Source organism: Panthera onca, chromosome D2, assembly GCF_046562875.1.
Source record: "Panthera onca isolate mPanOnc1 chromosome D2, mPanOnc1 haplotype 2, whole genome shotgun sequence".
Taxonomy (NCBI): Eukaryota; Metazoa; Chordata; class Mammalia; order Carnivora; family Felidae; genus Panthera; species Panthera onca.
The window spans coordinates 64001348-64016678 of NC_138349.1; the positions used below are offsets into that span (position 1 = coordinate 64001348).

The 15331-nt window shown below is 36.8% G+C and overlaps 1 protein-coding gene across 1 annotated transcript in view; it reads right to left on the minus strand.

Annotated features, from left to right (window-relative positions):
- The window catches only part of ARID5B (AT-rich interaction domain 5B), a 180178-nt gene that overhangs the window by 136113 nt on the left and 28734 nt on the right, over positions 1-15331 (minus strand). Inside the window, exon 3 of the mRNA XM_060642665.3 lies at positions 12124-12349. Within this exon, the coding sequence (XP_060498648.2) occupies positions 12124-12349 (226 nt within the window). The remainder of the gene's footprint in view (positions 1-12123; positions 12350-15331) is intronic.

The window sequence follows — 15331 nt, forward strand, 5'->3', positions numbered from 1 at the left end:
GCAGAATCTTGTAACTAAATTATCAACTCTAAGATTTTATTATTCTCTGAAATTGATCATTATCCCAAGGGCAGGTGTTCTATTACACATGTTTACCCGACATCCAATTTTCCTTTCCTTCCAAGAATGCTGGAGGATTATATATCCTAACCTCCTTAAAGTAAGACATGACCATGAAATTAATCTGAATGAGTAGTGAATTGTGAGTGGAAGTGATGTGTGTTACTTCATGTTACTACTGAGTGTAAACATTTACTCTAGCACATAGCTCTCCACCCCTCTGTTCCCCTTCCTATAAGCATGAAGCACCACTGTGGAGCCATCACAAGAGAGAAAATTTGTTTTGTAGAGTCCTGTACACCACAATGAACTGTGTGCTTAAACAAGAAATAAACATTTGTCGCGTTGAGCCACCAAGACTTGGGAGATGTTTGTTACTGTAGCACAACGCAGGCTGTCCTGATGAATACCGAAAATTCTTGCTCATGACCTTCAAGAGGAAACACACACAAAACCACGGCCTTCACAGTGTGGTTTGGTTTCTTTTGGAATAATTAGGTACCTCAAGGACAAACAGATTTCCAGTGTGGACCAGTCCACAAGCACACAAGCATCATACATTTATCTATACAAACCCAATATACCACAAGAACAGCCAGTTCACAGCCAGAGAAGCAGCAGATGAGGCCAGTAACTCACATGTTTCACGTGTGAGATCCCAAAGTACATTTGAATTCCTGGCATCTAATTTTCTAACCAACTAGAATCAGCTGCTCATTATGATCTAAGCATGATCAGAGGAAATAAAAGCAGATGGTTTGCAGGGCAATACACAGGTAAACACTAACCAAAAGAATTAAATTTCAAAACATCACCTTAAAAGCACTTCGAAATAATCCTCCAGGTTGTTTTGGACCCCTAGGAAACTGGGATCATGACTTACTTAACCCTGAGTCAACTTCTGGGCCTTATAATAGATACTCCAATGTTTAGGAGTCAACCTGAATGAAGTCACATACTACTGTTATCTATTATCTAGGTATTCTTTTATGTTGCAATTGTCTACTTTACTTTCTGGGGGAGAAAACAGCATTTTGTAAGGTTTACTCTTCTAAAGGAAAGAGGAAACTAAACCAGCATTCTTGACCAAATGCTCCCACTGTATGCTTGGTGATTCCTCATATGTGATCTACTCTAATCTTCCCCAGTCCCGTGAGACAAGTATTGTTAACTGTTTCACAGATAAGCAATCAAAGCAGAAGTACAACTTTTAAGGTCATACAGCTTATGGAGCAAAAATTTGAATGTGAATCCAGATCTGTCTTATTTTAAAGTCTGCTCTACAATGGTTTAGTACAGTGGTGAAAAAGAAGCCAACCTAAAGTGGCAGCTTCTGTTTGCTCATTCTAAATCTTGGATTGAAAATATTAATACAAAACAATGTCAACTAAAAAAGCATTCTCAATTTAAAAAAAAAAAAGGAAAGAAAGAAAAAAAAGACACCCATACAGAGGCTGCAAATGTGAGAAGCCTATATTTACACACAACCATCACATGATGGGTAATTAGCCAGGTAACTATAGGTTTTTCTCTGCTCGAAAAGTATATGTTTCATCATGCTTTGAAATCTGGCTTATTATCAGCACTGCTATGAAAACAATGTTTTATTTCTTATCGAGTGAATAGGCCAGGCATGAAGCATTGTTTTTGTAGGGCCTAATAGAATACTTTCTTTGTGAACCAAAGAAGTAGAATGGGTAGTTGGAAGGTGGAGAATATCCTCCATCATGATTAGCAAGTAACCATTTTAAGGTAGGTGAGGATTAAAACAGTGCAATTGCCCAGAATACAAAATATTAGATGCCATGCTAAAACCATCTCCTTAATAACCTGTCACCTAAAAAAAGACAGATTATGAACAAGCCGATAACAAAAAAAAGATAAGGCAGAGCAAGTCCAGTCTGGATTTGTTTATTTCCCCACACATTTTTGTGACTGCTATAATCCTGAAACATGTAAAATATTCCCTTGAGGAAGAGACGAATTAATAAGTGCCAGCATTAATACAAAAAATGTCTACACACAACAAATCCCTACAACCCCACCAAAAATCCTCAGGCCAGCAGCTAGCTTCGAGCATGGTCAAAAGCTCTCTTAATAAGTTTCCTACAATAAGTCTACACATGGCTGACTACAAATTAAGCCAAAATAGTTAAAAGCGATATACCCTTCCCTAGCATATTGCTTCTCCTCCCAGGTACCAGTGAGACAGCCCCTCTTCTAGAGGGTGTCATCCTAGGAAGTGCTGGAAAAGAAGTCAACCACTGTATGCACACAGGGATCCCAATTCGACTCGGAACAGAGAACGCCAGAGATTTCAGAGGTTGATCATAAAAGTCGCATGTTTACTCAACCTAGGAGGTATAGCTTTGAAGTTAGAGTGCCTACACGATAGACCTAAGACTGTTACGGGGAAGATAAGAAAAAGATACTGCATTCTATTGCTAGTTACAGAGTAAGGAGCTTAGTAGGTGGTAGAGACACTAAGTGTGATACGAGCTCTGTAAGCAGGGAAAATACTAAGAGCTGAATGGCGTACAAGGGCTTTCGGGGCTTAAACTGAGTCCTAAAGAAGAGAATTTCTATAGGTAGAGAGTCCTGGAAGGGGTATTTCAAGAATGAGTGAAGGCATGAGCCAATCAAAGTGTACTGCAGAGATTGGGGGGCGGGAGGGTAGGTCCATGTTGTTAAAGAGAAAGAAGACCAAGCAGTTAGACAAGTTAGACTGAAGCAGGAGGTTTACATAAAGGAATAGGAGATAAGGGAGAGAGATAGGCTGTCTTAACATTCCAAGTGCACTTTGAGCTGGCAATTCCACCTCTACAAATATATAAGGAGATAGTCATGGGTATGTGCAGAGCAACAAGAATTTCACAGAGTTTTGGGAAAACAGAAGTAACCAAAATGTCCAACCATAGAAACACCTCTGTGATAAAACATTATGCAGGCAGGAAGAAACAGTGTGGACCCTTTTAGGACATGAAGGCACTGTCGCAACACATCTGTATGAATTTAAATCAGTGAGGCAAACGTTAGATTTTGTTTTTATGGGGAAAAGGTATATGCATATGAATGGTCTCTGCATATATGATATCCACTGGCATATAGATATATCAAAGTGCTAAAAGCAGTTAGTTCTGGGTGGGAGGGAAGCAGCTTACATTTTTCTGCTTTTTGTTTGCAATGCCTGCATTTTCAATATGGATAGCATGGGTAATAATAAAAACAACAACAGTGAAAGTTATTTAATAAGAAAGAAAAGCACTGGATGCTTGCCGACAACATTGTACTTTATCCAGCAGGCATGAAGTTTTTGAAGAAAGGAGGGCTACAGGCTGAAAGCCAGTATTTTAAAAGGGTCAGAAGTATAAAAATGTTAAAAATTACTGAAAATTTAGAAAGCAAGTGGAGAGGTCCAAAGGAAGAAAGTTCGCGGCAAGGCACGGCTCTGGGATTTCAGGAAAGAAAGAAGGAAGGCTATTTCATCCCAACATACTAACTGGAAACACACAAGGTGAGGCAATCAGGAAACCCTGAAATGGCAGCACTGTTTGCTCAGCCCCTACTGTGCATGAAGCACTTCGTAAAGGCTTTGAAAACCCATCATTATTCCAGTCTGTCCTAAATAAATATATTTATTAAAACGGGGTGAAAGTCCAAACCTCAGCTTTTCTCTGCAGTGACCTGCACAAACTACAGACTTAAACACATAATGCTGGAGGAGAGAAGGGGAGCGCATCTTTGACATTTAGGAAAATTAATGTTTTGCAATAAAACCTCACATTTCAAGTACTCTAAAAGATAAACGAGCTGTTTGGAAGAATCAGCGTCAACACTAAAGAGAATTAAGTCTAAATGCCCCAATCAAATATCTGCTCACAAAACCCCCTAGAAAAGTCACATCAATTCACATGTAGGATGTATGTGCTTTGTGCTCCAAGGTGAGGCCATCGTGGTAGCAGCTATAATAACAGCCTGCAGTCAGTAACCATGCAGAGGCTCAATAGATGAGAGGTGGAAAGCAAACAGAAACATTTTAGGGTTACAAGAATAGGAGGAAAGCATTATGTATCTCCAGTTGGAAGGGGAACTGTTGAATCTAACCTCATTTTTAAAGCACATTAGAGGCACAGAGTCAATGTTGCACTCCTGTCACCAAATGCAAAAAGATTTATTGCTTCAAGTTCATCAATTCATCTATGATACCAGAAATTAACGAGTTTGCAAGAAGCTAAGGCTCCCTATAAGACTTTCTCCAGTAGCCCCAGATATGTAACCAGCCTAAAGGTGATACATAAATACACACACACACACACACACACACACTCTCTCTCTCTCTCTCTCTCTCTCTCTCTCTCTCTCTATATATATATATATATATATGGCAAAGGACTCTGTGTCTCTGTGTGTGACCACACCTAAATTTCTTTTATCTTTGGTTATCTATCCTCAGATGGTGACCATCACAGATAGTTCATTGTGAAATTAACATTTCTTATTACTGAAATAATAAATAATGAAATCAATGAAATAATAAAACAAAATTATGGGTTGATTGCTTTTCCCATCATGGTCTTTTTATCACAGACATGACCACAGAGTATCTGATTAAAGACCAAATGCCAGAAGAACAGAAAATGAAAACAAATGAAAAAGCAAAAACAGCTGGAGTCCGGGAGAATGATAATGCATTCAACTAACACATATGATAATTTAGGGAATACTTCTTGGTCTTTATCTTATTTGATTGGAGCAGGTTAAACTAGCTGGACACCAAGCTGGTATTCAACTGTGGACCTTTATTGAGGCAAAACTCAACTGGGGCAAGTGCTACCTTAAATGCTATAGTACACAACTACAGGAACAACAGAAACTAGAAACGCACAGCACTGGTTTTGAGCCACAGAGACTCCTGCCATCTTAGTTGACAATGATGTTCATTAGATAATAGTCTACACTTAATACTACTACAAAACCAAACTAAACCAAACCAAAACAAACCAACAACAAAAAAAAACCCAGGTGACTAAAATTCAGGAATAGTGGCTAAATAACATATTTTCCCTCCTTGCTCTGAGAAGTAGAAGTCCAGACGATACAGCTGGTATTAGAGTCTCATATGTTAGTCAGTGCAGCCTACCAAGCCTGAAGGATGTGTATCAATCTCTGTTTCACTGGAAGCCGCCTCTTATTTTGGTCTAGGTTTCTCAGCACAGATGAGCTCATAAAACATAAATGGGTAAGCAGGTGTAAAAGGACATCCAAAGTGGATCCTAAGATGAGTAACCAGGATGGTGAGAGATTTTAAAACCACGTCTTGGGGAAAAACTGAAAAAAATTGGGATTGTTCAGCCAAATAAACACTAATATTAGAGCATATATATAATAATAATATAATAATAGGGATTGAGAACTATTTCAAGGAAAGGTGAGAAGAAACATCAACGACACCAATGTCCAGCCTAACGACTCTCTGAAGAGCTAGAAAAAAGCATGAGTTTCTTACCTTGTTCATGCATTGTAGCCAAGAGGTGAATACTGGTAACCTGAATACTAAAAATAGCACTGAAATTTCCAATTTCATGTTTTTCCCCCTACTTTTGCCCCAAGATCTCCAATTTTAAAAGAATAAACTCTTAAATTCTACAAATTTCTATTGACTATCCATCTTCAGCCCATTATCAAGAGAAGATAGGAATCTGGAATTCTAAAAAGCATTCATAATTCTAGAAAACACTAGAAGATGCACAAGTCAACAGAAATTCTAAATGAAAGGGTCTTAACTTGGAATGAGCCTTCATGAATGATGGCAACACGAATATCTAGACAGCAATATCCATGACTAGCTGCTGACTGGCTCGCACATGGTTAGATTTTGCAGACTTCCTTTCCAGCAGGAACAGCCAAGATGGCTAAGTGCAGACAAAATACATGACTGTCATTTTTTCAAGACACTTCTTACACACACATTCTACCATTATTGCAGGACAACGTTCAACTATTTGATTACGTGGGCAAGCTGAATTTTAACGTTGAAATGAAATGAAGTAATCTCCCTGATGTCTTCCTAGATCCGTAGAAAATATCCCATCATGAAGTTGTTCTAAAGCTTTGAACATCTTGGATACAGATTCTTGGAAGTATGAACTCACTCCTGTCAAAGGTCCTTTGGGCTGTCACTTTACAGTGGCATGAAGTAACCTTGAGGAAACAGCCATGTTGGCCCTTTGACAGCATACTTCTCTAGTGTTAACTGTGCCATGATGAGTTTCTTTAAAGAATGCGTGGTTCACACAACAATACTGTCAGAAGGCCTTGTGAGAAAATCCTTTAGAAAGTACCTTTACAAATTTCTGATAGGCACCATATGTAATTGATTTCTATTTTGAACTCAAGACTACTATAAAGGCCAGATCTGTTTCAGTGAAGGGGTCCTTCCGTAGGGATTCCTTATGATATTCATGAATAGAATAATTCAACAATATACCATCTAAGAAACTTCACAAGTTTCTATCTTAGGGAAAATAGTACAGCTAACCCAGCAATGGAAGTTAAAACGTAAACAGCAAATACGTACATAAGACTGTTTAATAAATATACGAAGTTTACATCTAGGAATGAAGGAAGGAGGAAGGAAGGAAAGGACTGTCTTAATAATTAGCATGTCTTCAATCCTAGCAAGTTCCTTAGATGTATCAGGTGAAAATTCCTCATTACGGTAAACCATCAGCACCTTACCATGCTTCATAATGCAGACATTTAAACTGTTTTCTTCAATGCAGAATAAGAATCATGACCCAATCCACCCCCTTGGAAGCAGCTTGACACATCAAACTCAAAAGTGATCTGAAATAACCATTTGAAACACAAGGCTTCCAAGATTTCCAAGCAGTATAGTTAATTTCTAACTAAAAGTACTAGAGAAGTCATTTATACTACTGGGCACTTAACGGCCCAGTTTATTTTGACAAAATTTTCAAAAGGAAAAAAGTTATACAACATAAAAAAATCTATATGTAAAGAAACTTACAAATACATACATATATTTTATATTTAATATACACATAATTTATATGTACATATATACATATGTACATGTATACATAATGTATATACATAGTATATATTTATAATATATATATACTTAATATATATTATATATTCAACATATAATATATATACATTATATATACACACATAATTTATATACATTTATACATATACACATAATATATATTTAACATATAATATGTAATATATTTAATATGTAATATATGTGCATATTATATATACACAATATATACACATTATATATAATATATAAATAAATACATATATAATATATATTATATATAATATATTAAAGCAAAGACCAGAAGGATTTTAATAACCGTCTTCTATTGAGGCAGACAGTAATGAGAATAAATCCTGCCCTAAACACTAGACCACATGATTCAGGAAGTTCAAAAGGGACAAATAAACTAATATCATACTACATAGCTCCCTATCATATAGAACCTCCTTCTCACAGTAACATGGTGAAAATACTAGGACTTCAGTACCACAAATGCTGCCATCGACACTAATTATTCCCCAGTTGATCTTCTCAAAAATCCAGGGAGATAAAGCAAGGTACACACTATTACACTGATTTCACATCCAAGGAACCTGAAGGCACAAACACCTGCTGACTGTTCCAGGGAGTGACAGATCTACAGGACAAGTAGAGCCAAGAGTCTCCTGACCTCCTATCCACTGCTCTTTCAACCACCATGCTGTTTATTCCCCAGAGTACAGTAAAATCCAAGGACCAGAAGGGACAGGGGAAGCCACACTTTCTCAATCTGATGGGCCTTTAGAAACAGAAATTGAACCGAGGGAACCCCCATCATTAAATTCAGCTGTACCCACACCCACATCCTTTGGTCTCTCTTCTCAATTTCAGCTCAGATGCTTCTCTTTTCTTTCTTTTTCTAGAGACACATTTGGAGATGAAACCATTTATAACTGCCCATCCACAGACAGTTTGTGGCAGCATAATTGACAATGAGTCTGCTGCAAAAAAATAAAAATGCTGTTTTAATAACCTTGGCCTAAAATACATTCTGTTGTATGCCTCAAAGGGTTTCAATAAAAAGTCAACCTGTAGAGACATATTTTCTTGGCTTAAACAACAATCCAAAGCATATAAATGTAGTCCAACTATAATGACATATTTATAGGCCAATAAAGCTTACTCTGCAGCTTTCATACTTCACTTAAAGGAACTCTGTAAGAAGCAGTGTTATATAAAATAATTTGATTTTTTTTCAAACTATAGCCCAAGGAATAAAAAATGCAAGTTTGCTATGTTTAACTGATAGTGTTTATATTCCTTAGTTGCTAAAAATTTCGTAAAATGAAATAATTCTTCATTTGACTACTTCCAACTGCCATACCAAATATGGGTATCAAGTCCACTTTATTACAAAAGCTAAGTACTGTAATTCTAAAGACAAAAATAAATAACTAGAAGCTTGTGTAGTGAATGATTTAATCAACCCGATTCTTCTGGAAAAACAGGTTCCTGTGTTCGTTATGCTTATGAATAATACATTCCTTAACCCTTCTATTTTAACACAGTTCTTTCTTCTTTTTTTTCTTTTTCTATAAACTTCAGTATGAAACTGACAGAAGGTAAAACATCTCACTGAGTAAAGTCATAATTTGAATTGGTTTCATACTGAACTTTCTTTCTTTGAAAAGGACAAAGAGGAGGGAAGGGGACGAAGGCGCTGCAACACATCTCAGGAGTGTTTTTGAAGATTGTTGTCTTTCCCACTACCTAGATGTGTCATGTTATCACCAGCCATTTAGAATCTTAAACGAAAACTGCAGAGATTTTGTAAAAAGCAAACATGATATCCGCAAATATTGTCCTTAAAGGGGAAGGGGATAAAAAAAAAAATAAGAGCTGTGGTTTGAATCAGAGCAGTTATTGGAAGCTGCCATTTGGGGCAGAGTTTCTCTTTGTGGAGTATTAATTTGTTGGCAGACACACATTTGTGAGAACATTCTTGTTTTTTTTACTATTCAGAGAGGGACAGGAAGTGACACAAACTGGGATTAAAGGGAGCTTATTCTACCTAAACGTTGAGCAAGAAGAGTTCCTTAATTAGCTTTTAGATGGTAGAATCCCTTCTTTAAGAGTCAACCTAATTAGTATGTTGTTATTGATGTTTTAACGTGATGAAATACTTCAGTTAAAAAAATAACGTACTGGAGTTTTATTTTAGCCACAGAAAGGTGAGATCTTTCCATTCTTTGCTTACTTCCACCAGAAAAAAAAAGGGGGGGGGGTCTTAAGTAATCTCAGAGTTCATCTTCTTTCTTTGGTAAGAACAATGAGGAGTTGGAAGTGTTCTACAGAAGGAAAAACCTAATAAGTGTGTGAACTTCCATTAACAATGTGGTATTGGAAGTGGTTTCAGTGTGGCCAAGAGAAAGAGAGATAAGAAAACCACTGTGCAGAAAGAAAAGTACAGACAACAAATATTTTGATGTTGCAGACAGAGAAAGGAAGAGGTTGAAGAGAAAGTTGCTGGGACAGGAATGCGTACAGCAAATGACACCCCCTATCTCCCCAATATAAATCCTAACAATGTAGACTTGTAAACCTTAGATCAGGCAGATAATGGAAACTCATTACATTAAGGAAAGTTTTTGTTTCTCTTTCCACATTATTACAACACAGTGTGCATTCCAATTACAAAAGCTATTTGTCTCAAATTCCCCACAGTTCATACCAACTGAGTAGAATTTCAAGGCCCCAAATTCTATCCTTAAAGGGGTATTTTACATTAAAAAACAAAGAAAGGAAAAGTACATGGTGTTTCTTGTTCACCAGAGGAGAGCCTCCCAATCAAATCTCCTGTTGATTATTTTCCCTTCTTCAGCACTAATTGTAGTGCTGTTCCCAAATGAGACCAAAAAAAAAAAAAAAAAAAAAAAAAAATTAGAATCACCTAGAAAGTCTTTTATCAGTACACATTCCTTGGCCTTGTCTCAATCTCACTGAATGAAGAATTTGGGGAAGCTGGACTTAGCAATCAGTATTATTTTCAAAATTCCCCTGGTGAGTCTAATGAACAGCTAGAGTTAAAAAAACACTAAGTAATTTGAATATTCACCATAAATCAATTTCTTCTGAAATCAGTTATTAAAAAAATAGGTCATGGACATTTTTTAGAATTCACTAAGATCAAACTCTCTAAATCTTTTGTTAGAATTAAGAGATTGAGTTTCTTTTCATATTCATTAATAAACTATCAATTTTAAACAGAAAGCAGTTCCACTATAAATACTCTTGTTTATATGTGCAACAAGAAGCTTAACCATCTACACATCCTTTTGTCCCCTGTGGGTTTCCTGTTTAGTTTTTTATTAGTAACAGTATATTCCATAACTAAAAAAAAAAAAAAAATCAAACGAACAAAAGAAACATTTTAATGTTAAGGAAAACATAAGACAATAGCAATGCAACTTAGATCATACATTAGGAAAAGAATACAACAGATGTATTATTATTCAGCATTAGCATAGGTTAGAAGACTGGTCATTTGTGTGTTCATAAAATTGGGACGTGTAACAGAATATATAGGAAGTTTAAGTAAGAAATCAATTTATTGGCTTTAAAATAAAACCACCAGATTAAATAATTTTCTCTAAATGTACACATGACAGGCCGCCATGTCCAAAATATTACCGCCTGACATCTACCAAAAGATGACAGGAAACTGTTGGTCATTGACTCAAACTGCAAGAAAATATTAATATGAGTCCCAAAGCACAGTACAGCTCATCACAAATCAGAATCCCATGAAAGACAGTTACTGTTGTTATGTAGTCTCTTTATGCCAATTAAATAAATCGTCTAGGTTTGTCCTAATAGTTAAATCCTAGGTTAAAAAAAAAAACAAAAAACAGGAAGTTGTCACATTAAGGCATAAAATAGGGCTATGAAAATCAGCATTGTGCCAGAATGAAAGAAAAAGATGCCTTAATATGTTAAAAGTGAAGTTCCTCTTTGCCTAAAGAGGAAATAACGAGTCTAAATCAGAGGTCAACAACTTTGGTCTTGAGCAATGTTAGAAGAGTAAGTCACTGAATGCCAGAGGGACGTACAAACAAGAGGGAAAAAAAACAAAACAAAACAAAACAAAACACAAGAAAAGGGCACAAAAAGGCACTGGAGAAGAAACTGTTCAGAAAAAGCAATAGAATTAATTATGGAGCCCCTCCTATATACCAGTCATCACGGTGCGAAACCCTTCGTATCTTACATCTCAGTGACCCTATAAAGTTCTCATATTTTTCACATAGGGAAACGGAGGCTAGGAGGTTAAACAAATTGCCCAGAAAACACGGCTAATAAGCAGGAGAGTCAGGATTCGAACACTAATTAGAATAACTACTCCAAATCTCAAGTTCTCCTTTAAACTCATAGTGGAATAAGGGAGGGAAGGAAAGAAAAAAATACGTTCATGGTGATCTCCGAATGCTAAAAGCCCAGGGAAACCTACGCCATGAATCGCCAACCAGTGGCTTCCCCGCATTGACACTGCTCTCCTTCTCCACATGAAGTCACTCGCCTCTCTTCCTCACTTCGTTTTCCACCCAACACGAAAACATGAAATTCTAACATGGTATTAATAGATGTCATACTATCTACTTAGAACAAATATTTAAACTCTTCACTAGTTCTATTTCAGGTGTCCTAGTTAAGTCTCACGCCTTGACACCACGTGGAAGCTGCCTGAGGTCACGTGTGCTATCCCCCAGGTTCTAGCACAGGGCTCCACGCCAAGAAGGCCCTGCGATCCGGCAGGTAACACCCACCCCTTACACACCCGGACTACGTGCCCATAAGGTGTTCCGAGGACCCTTTGAGGTTAAAGAAATTTTATATGTAAAATTATATATATGGCAGGATTTCCAGAAAAGCCTATGACCAGAAAAAAAAAAAAAAAAGTAGGTTACTGTATCCGCCCACACGTTAGATTTGGAAGTACAAATTCTATTTACCAAGGTCAGCCTTTTCCTTGAGAACGTCTTTGAAGTTGAGCCCACTGTTGAGGGTTGACTGCCTGTACTTGAGCAGGGCTTCCTTCTGTCCATTCCTTCCTAAGGCCTCGGTTTTCACCGACCCAGCCTGGAGGCCACACCTCCACTTGGAGAAATCGGAATGTACCCACTTGACCAGGTCTTCAAGCTTCACGATTACCTTTTCGGAAACAGCAATGACTTCATCCTACAAGAGGTGGTCAGGGGAGAACAAAACTATTATTGGTGGTTGAGAGGCAAATGATAAATTTTCAACAAAGCCCATCTGAAATACCGTTTGAGTAGTTTAGCCCTACACGAGCAAACAATGTGTTTTTTGGTGACAGAGTATCTTTAATAGCTCGCTTCATTTCAATGGGTTTTCACTGCTAGCTGTCTAGTTGAAAAATAATTTATAAGATATATTTGTTATATGATTAGAGCAGTAATTCTGATAGCTATTTTTAATGCTAGCTGCCAAAGCCCATGCTGCCTATCTGACCACTCAGGTGAAAGCTAATTTTTAGGTGCAGTTAATTGCAAAAGTAAAAAGCGAGAACTAGGTGACTAATGGTTAGCCTGTCTCTATATAAATGGTCTAAGTAAATCTGGGATTCTTGGAACTCTGACTCACCCCCAAATTCCTATGTTTATGGTACATTTTCCCTTGGCTTATACACAAATATTGAATTTAACTTTTGTCCTAAAAATTAAATAAAACTGTGATGTAATCCCAAAAGAAATACTTCATAAATGTTATGTGCTTCCCACTGAAAGAAACTTACACATTCTCATGTTTCTTAAAAACTTTGTAAGTTGAGAAATGAACTGATTTTTTTTCTTTTAATACATATGGGGTAAGAAGAGAGAGGGTGAGTGAGGAGAAAGCCTTTGAATCTAAGAAAAGTAGTTGAAACTTAAGTTTCTCCTATGGATCATAAATTTGAATTTTAAGCATCCCTAATTGCTTCCAGGAAACAACCAACTTTTCTGACTCAGAATTAATCTAGCAAGATATTTAATAGAGATCCATCCATGGAGCAAAGGAAGGCCTCTCCTACCCAAAGATTCCTTGGAAAAAGCTTAAGAAGATCATCTCACTGGGTTTTAAGTTAAATTATTTGAAGCATTTGACATTTCAACTTGAACTGACTTCTTTCATTTCTTTTACTTCACATTTCTGAAGAAAAGCTTAGCTGTGAAAACCCCTAAGCTTACAAAATCTTAGAAATATTTTTGACAAACAACAACAGGAAGATGTCTCTAAGCTATTAAACAAAAGGAATTCACAAGTGATTTTGGCTAATTTTGCTGTTAAACATGACTCTTTCCTCCTTCCCGCCCCCCACCTCCACACACACACAGACACACACACACACACACACACACACACACACACACACACACAGAGTACTGCACACGTTACTCCAAAGCAAACAAAAAAGGGTTTATTAAGATAAGCTTCACACAATGAGAAGCCCTGGATTTCATTTTTAAAAATGTTTTAAGGTAGGGTCTAAAATTTCACCTTTCCTCATCCAGTTCCAAGCTGCTTCTGAGAACAAAGTTTGTTAGGCAGCAGCAAAATAAATACTCTATCAAAAATGAAAAGTAAAACTTTCGTAATGGAGTCCTTTCTCTTATCATGATTAAATATGAACTTCCCCTGAATGGGACCCAAAGTGGAAACTGTTTTTATCCTTTGCTCCTGAAAAAAAAATTCAGTACTTTATAAACAATGGGGCATATTACAAAGTACCATTTCAATAGATGATTTCACTCAGATTCACTACACCATCCTCTTGAAATAAAAGATCTGTAGTTGTCACGCATTTTATAGCTATTACATGGTGATTATTAAATGTCAGAATGAAAATTCAGGCTGGATATTGTTTCAAAGCATATGGGAACAGCTTCTGGACAGGGCACACCAGAAATCAAGTTTAGAATATACTGAAAATAATTAAGTATCATGGTATAGAAGACTCAACATTGGCAAAGATGGAATTTGGCAACAATGTTACCAAATATGGTTCCTTAGAAGAGACAAGTTTGGAGATGAGTGTTATTTTCAAATAGCGCTATGATCAAATGATTATCATGTCAATTACCAGTTGCTTCAGATCTTTTCCAAGAAATGGCATGACTAGCGCTGGCTGGCTTACAACGCCCGCCAAACAAACAGTTTATTAACCAAGAGAAAATACAATCCTTATGATGTCATTGATGAATAAACCCATCTTTCAAGATTCAGTCTATAGATTTTATTCTCCCTCCTTTTCTCTCTCTCAGAAACAGACTTTATGAATATACACACATATATAAAAACAAATGCAGGAATTCACATAAACACACATAAGCCATAAACCCAAGTTTGGATTAATTGTGAAACCACCAGTATGTTTTACTGTGGATTCACAGAGAAACTGGCCCTGCAACATTGTCAAATGCCAGGATTTAGAAGGAAATCTGATAAGCGGAGGAGGGGGAAGCAGCAGTCCAGCCCAAAAAACAAAACAGCTAACATATATATAGAAAATGTCTCAGGAAACATTGCTTTGTACACACAATGGCATAAATCACATGTTCGTATTTACTATTCTGAGCAAGCTTTGACTAAAGTTCTTAATACACACCGTTCTCGGGCAAGCCTCTATGTCTAAGAAAAGAATTTCAATAAGCTCATCTCATGATTACATTAGCTCTTTGCAAACCGAGAATTAGCACTGGATAAATATTGCTGATTTACTCTAATACAACACAAAAGAAACACAAAGAAATACACTTTGTTATTCTATTAATGTACCTTGGCTTTTCAATTAACCCAGTTCCCGATCAATATTTATGTAGGCTGTGTTGAGACGCTATCGGAGCCCATATCCCCTTTCATCATTGTTTTAAACGGCTTGTTTCTGTAATTTGGATTTTGTGTCTACGACTGTATAAAAAACAGCTTTTTGAATCACAGAATCCTCTATGTCAGAGGAAAGGATCTAGTCATGAATTAGCCTGCCTGTGTATTGCCGGCCTCTGCACATCGGAAAACTTTGCACAAGGTATCCAGACGTCCATCTTTTCATAAAATGAAATGAAATAGTAAAATAAAATGATATCTCTGCCAAAACAAACAAACAAAAACGTTCCCCCAAACAGTTGGAAGTGGTTGCTTTCTTTAGATAAGATTCGAGAT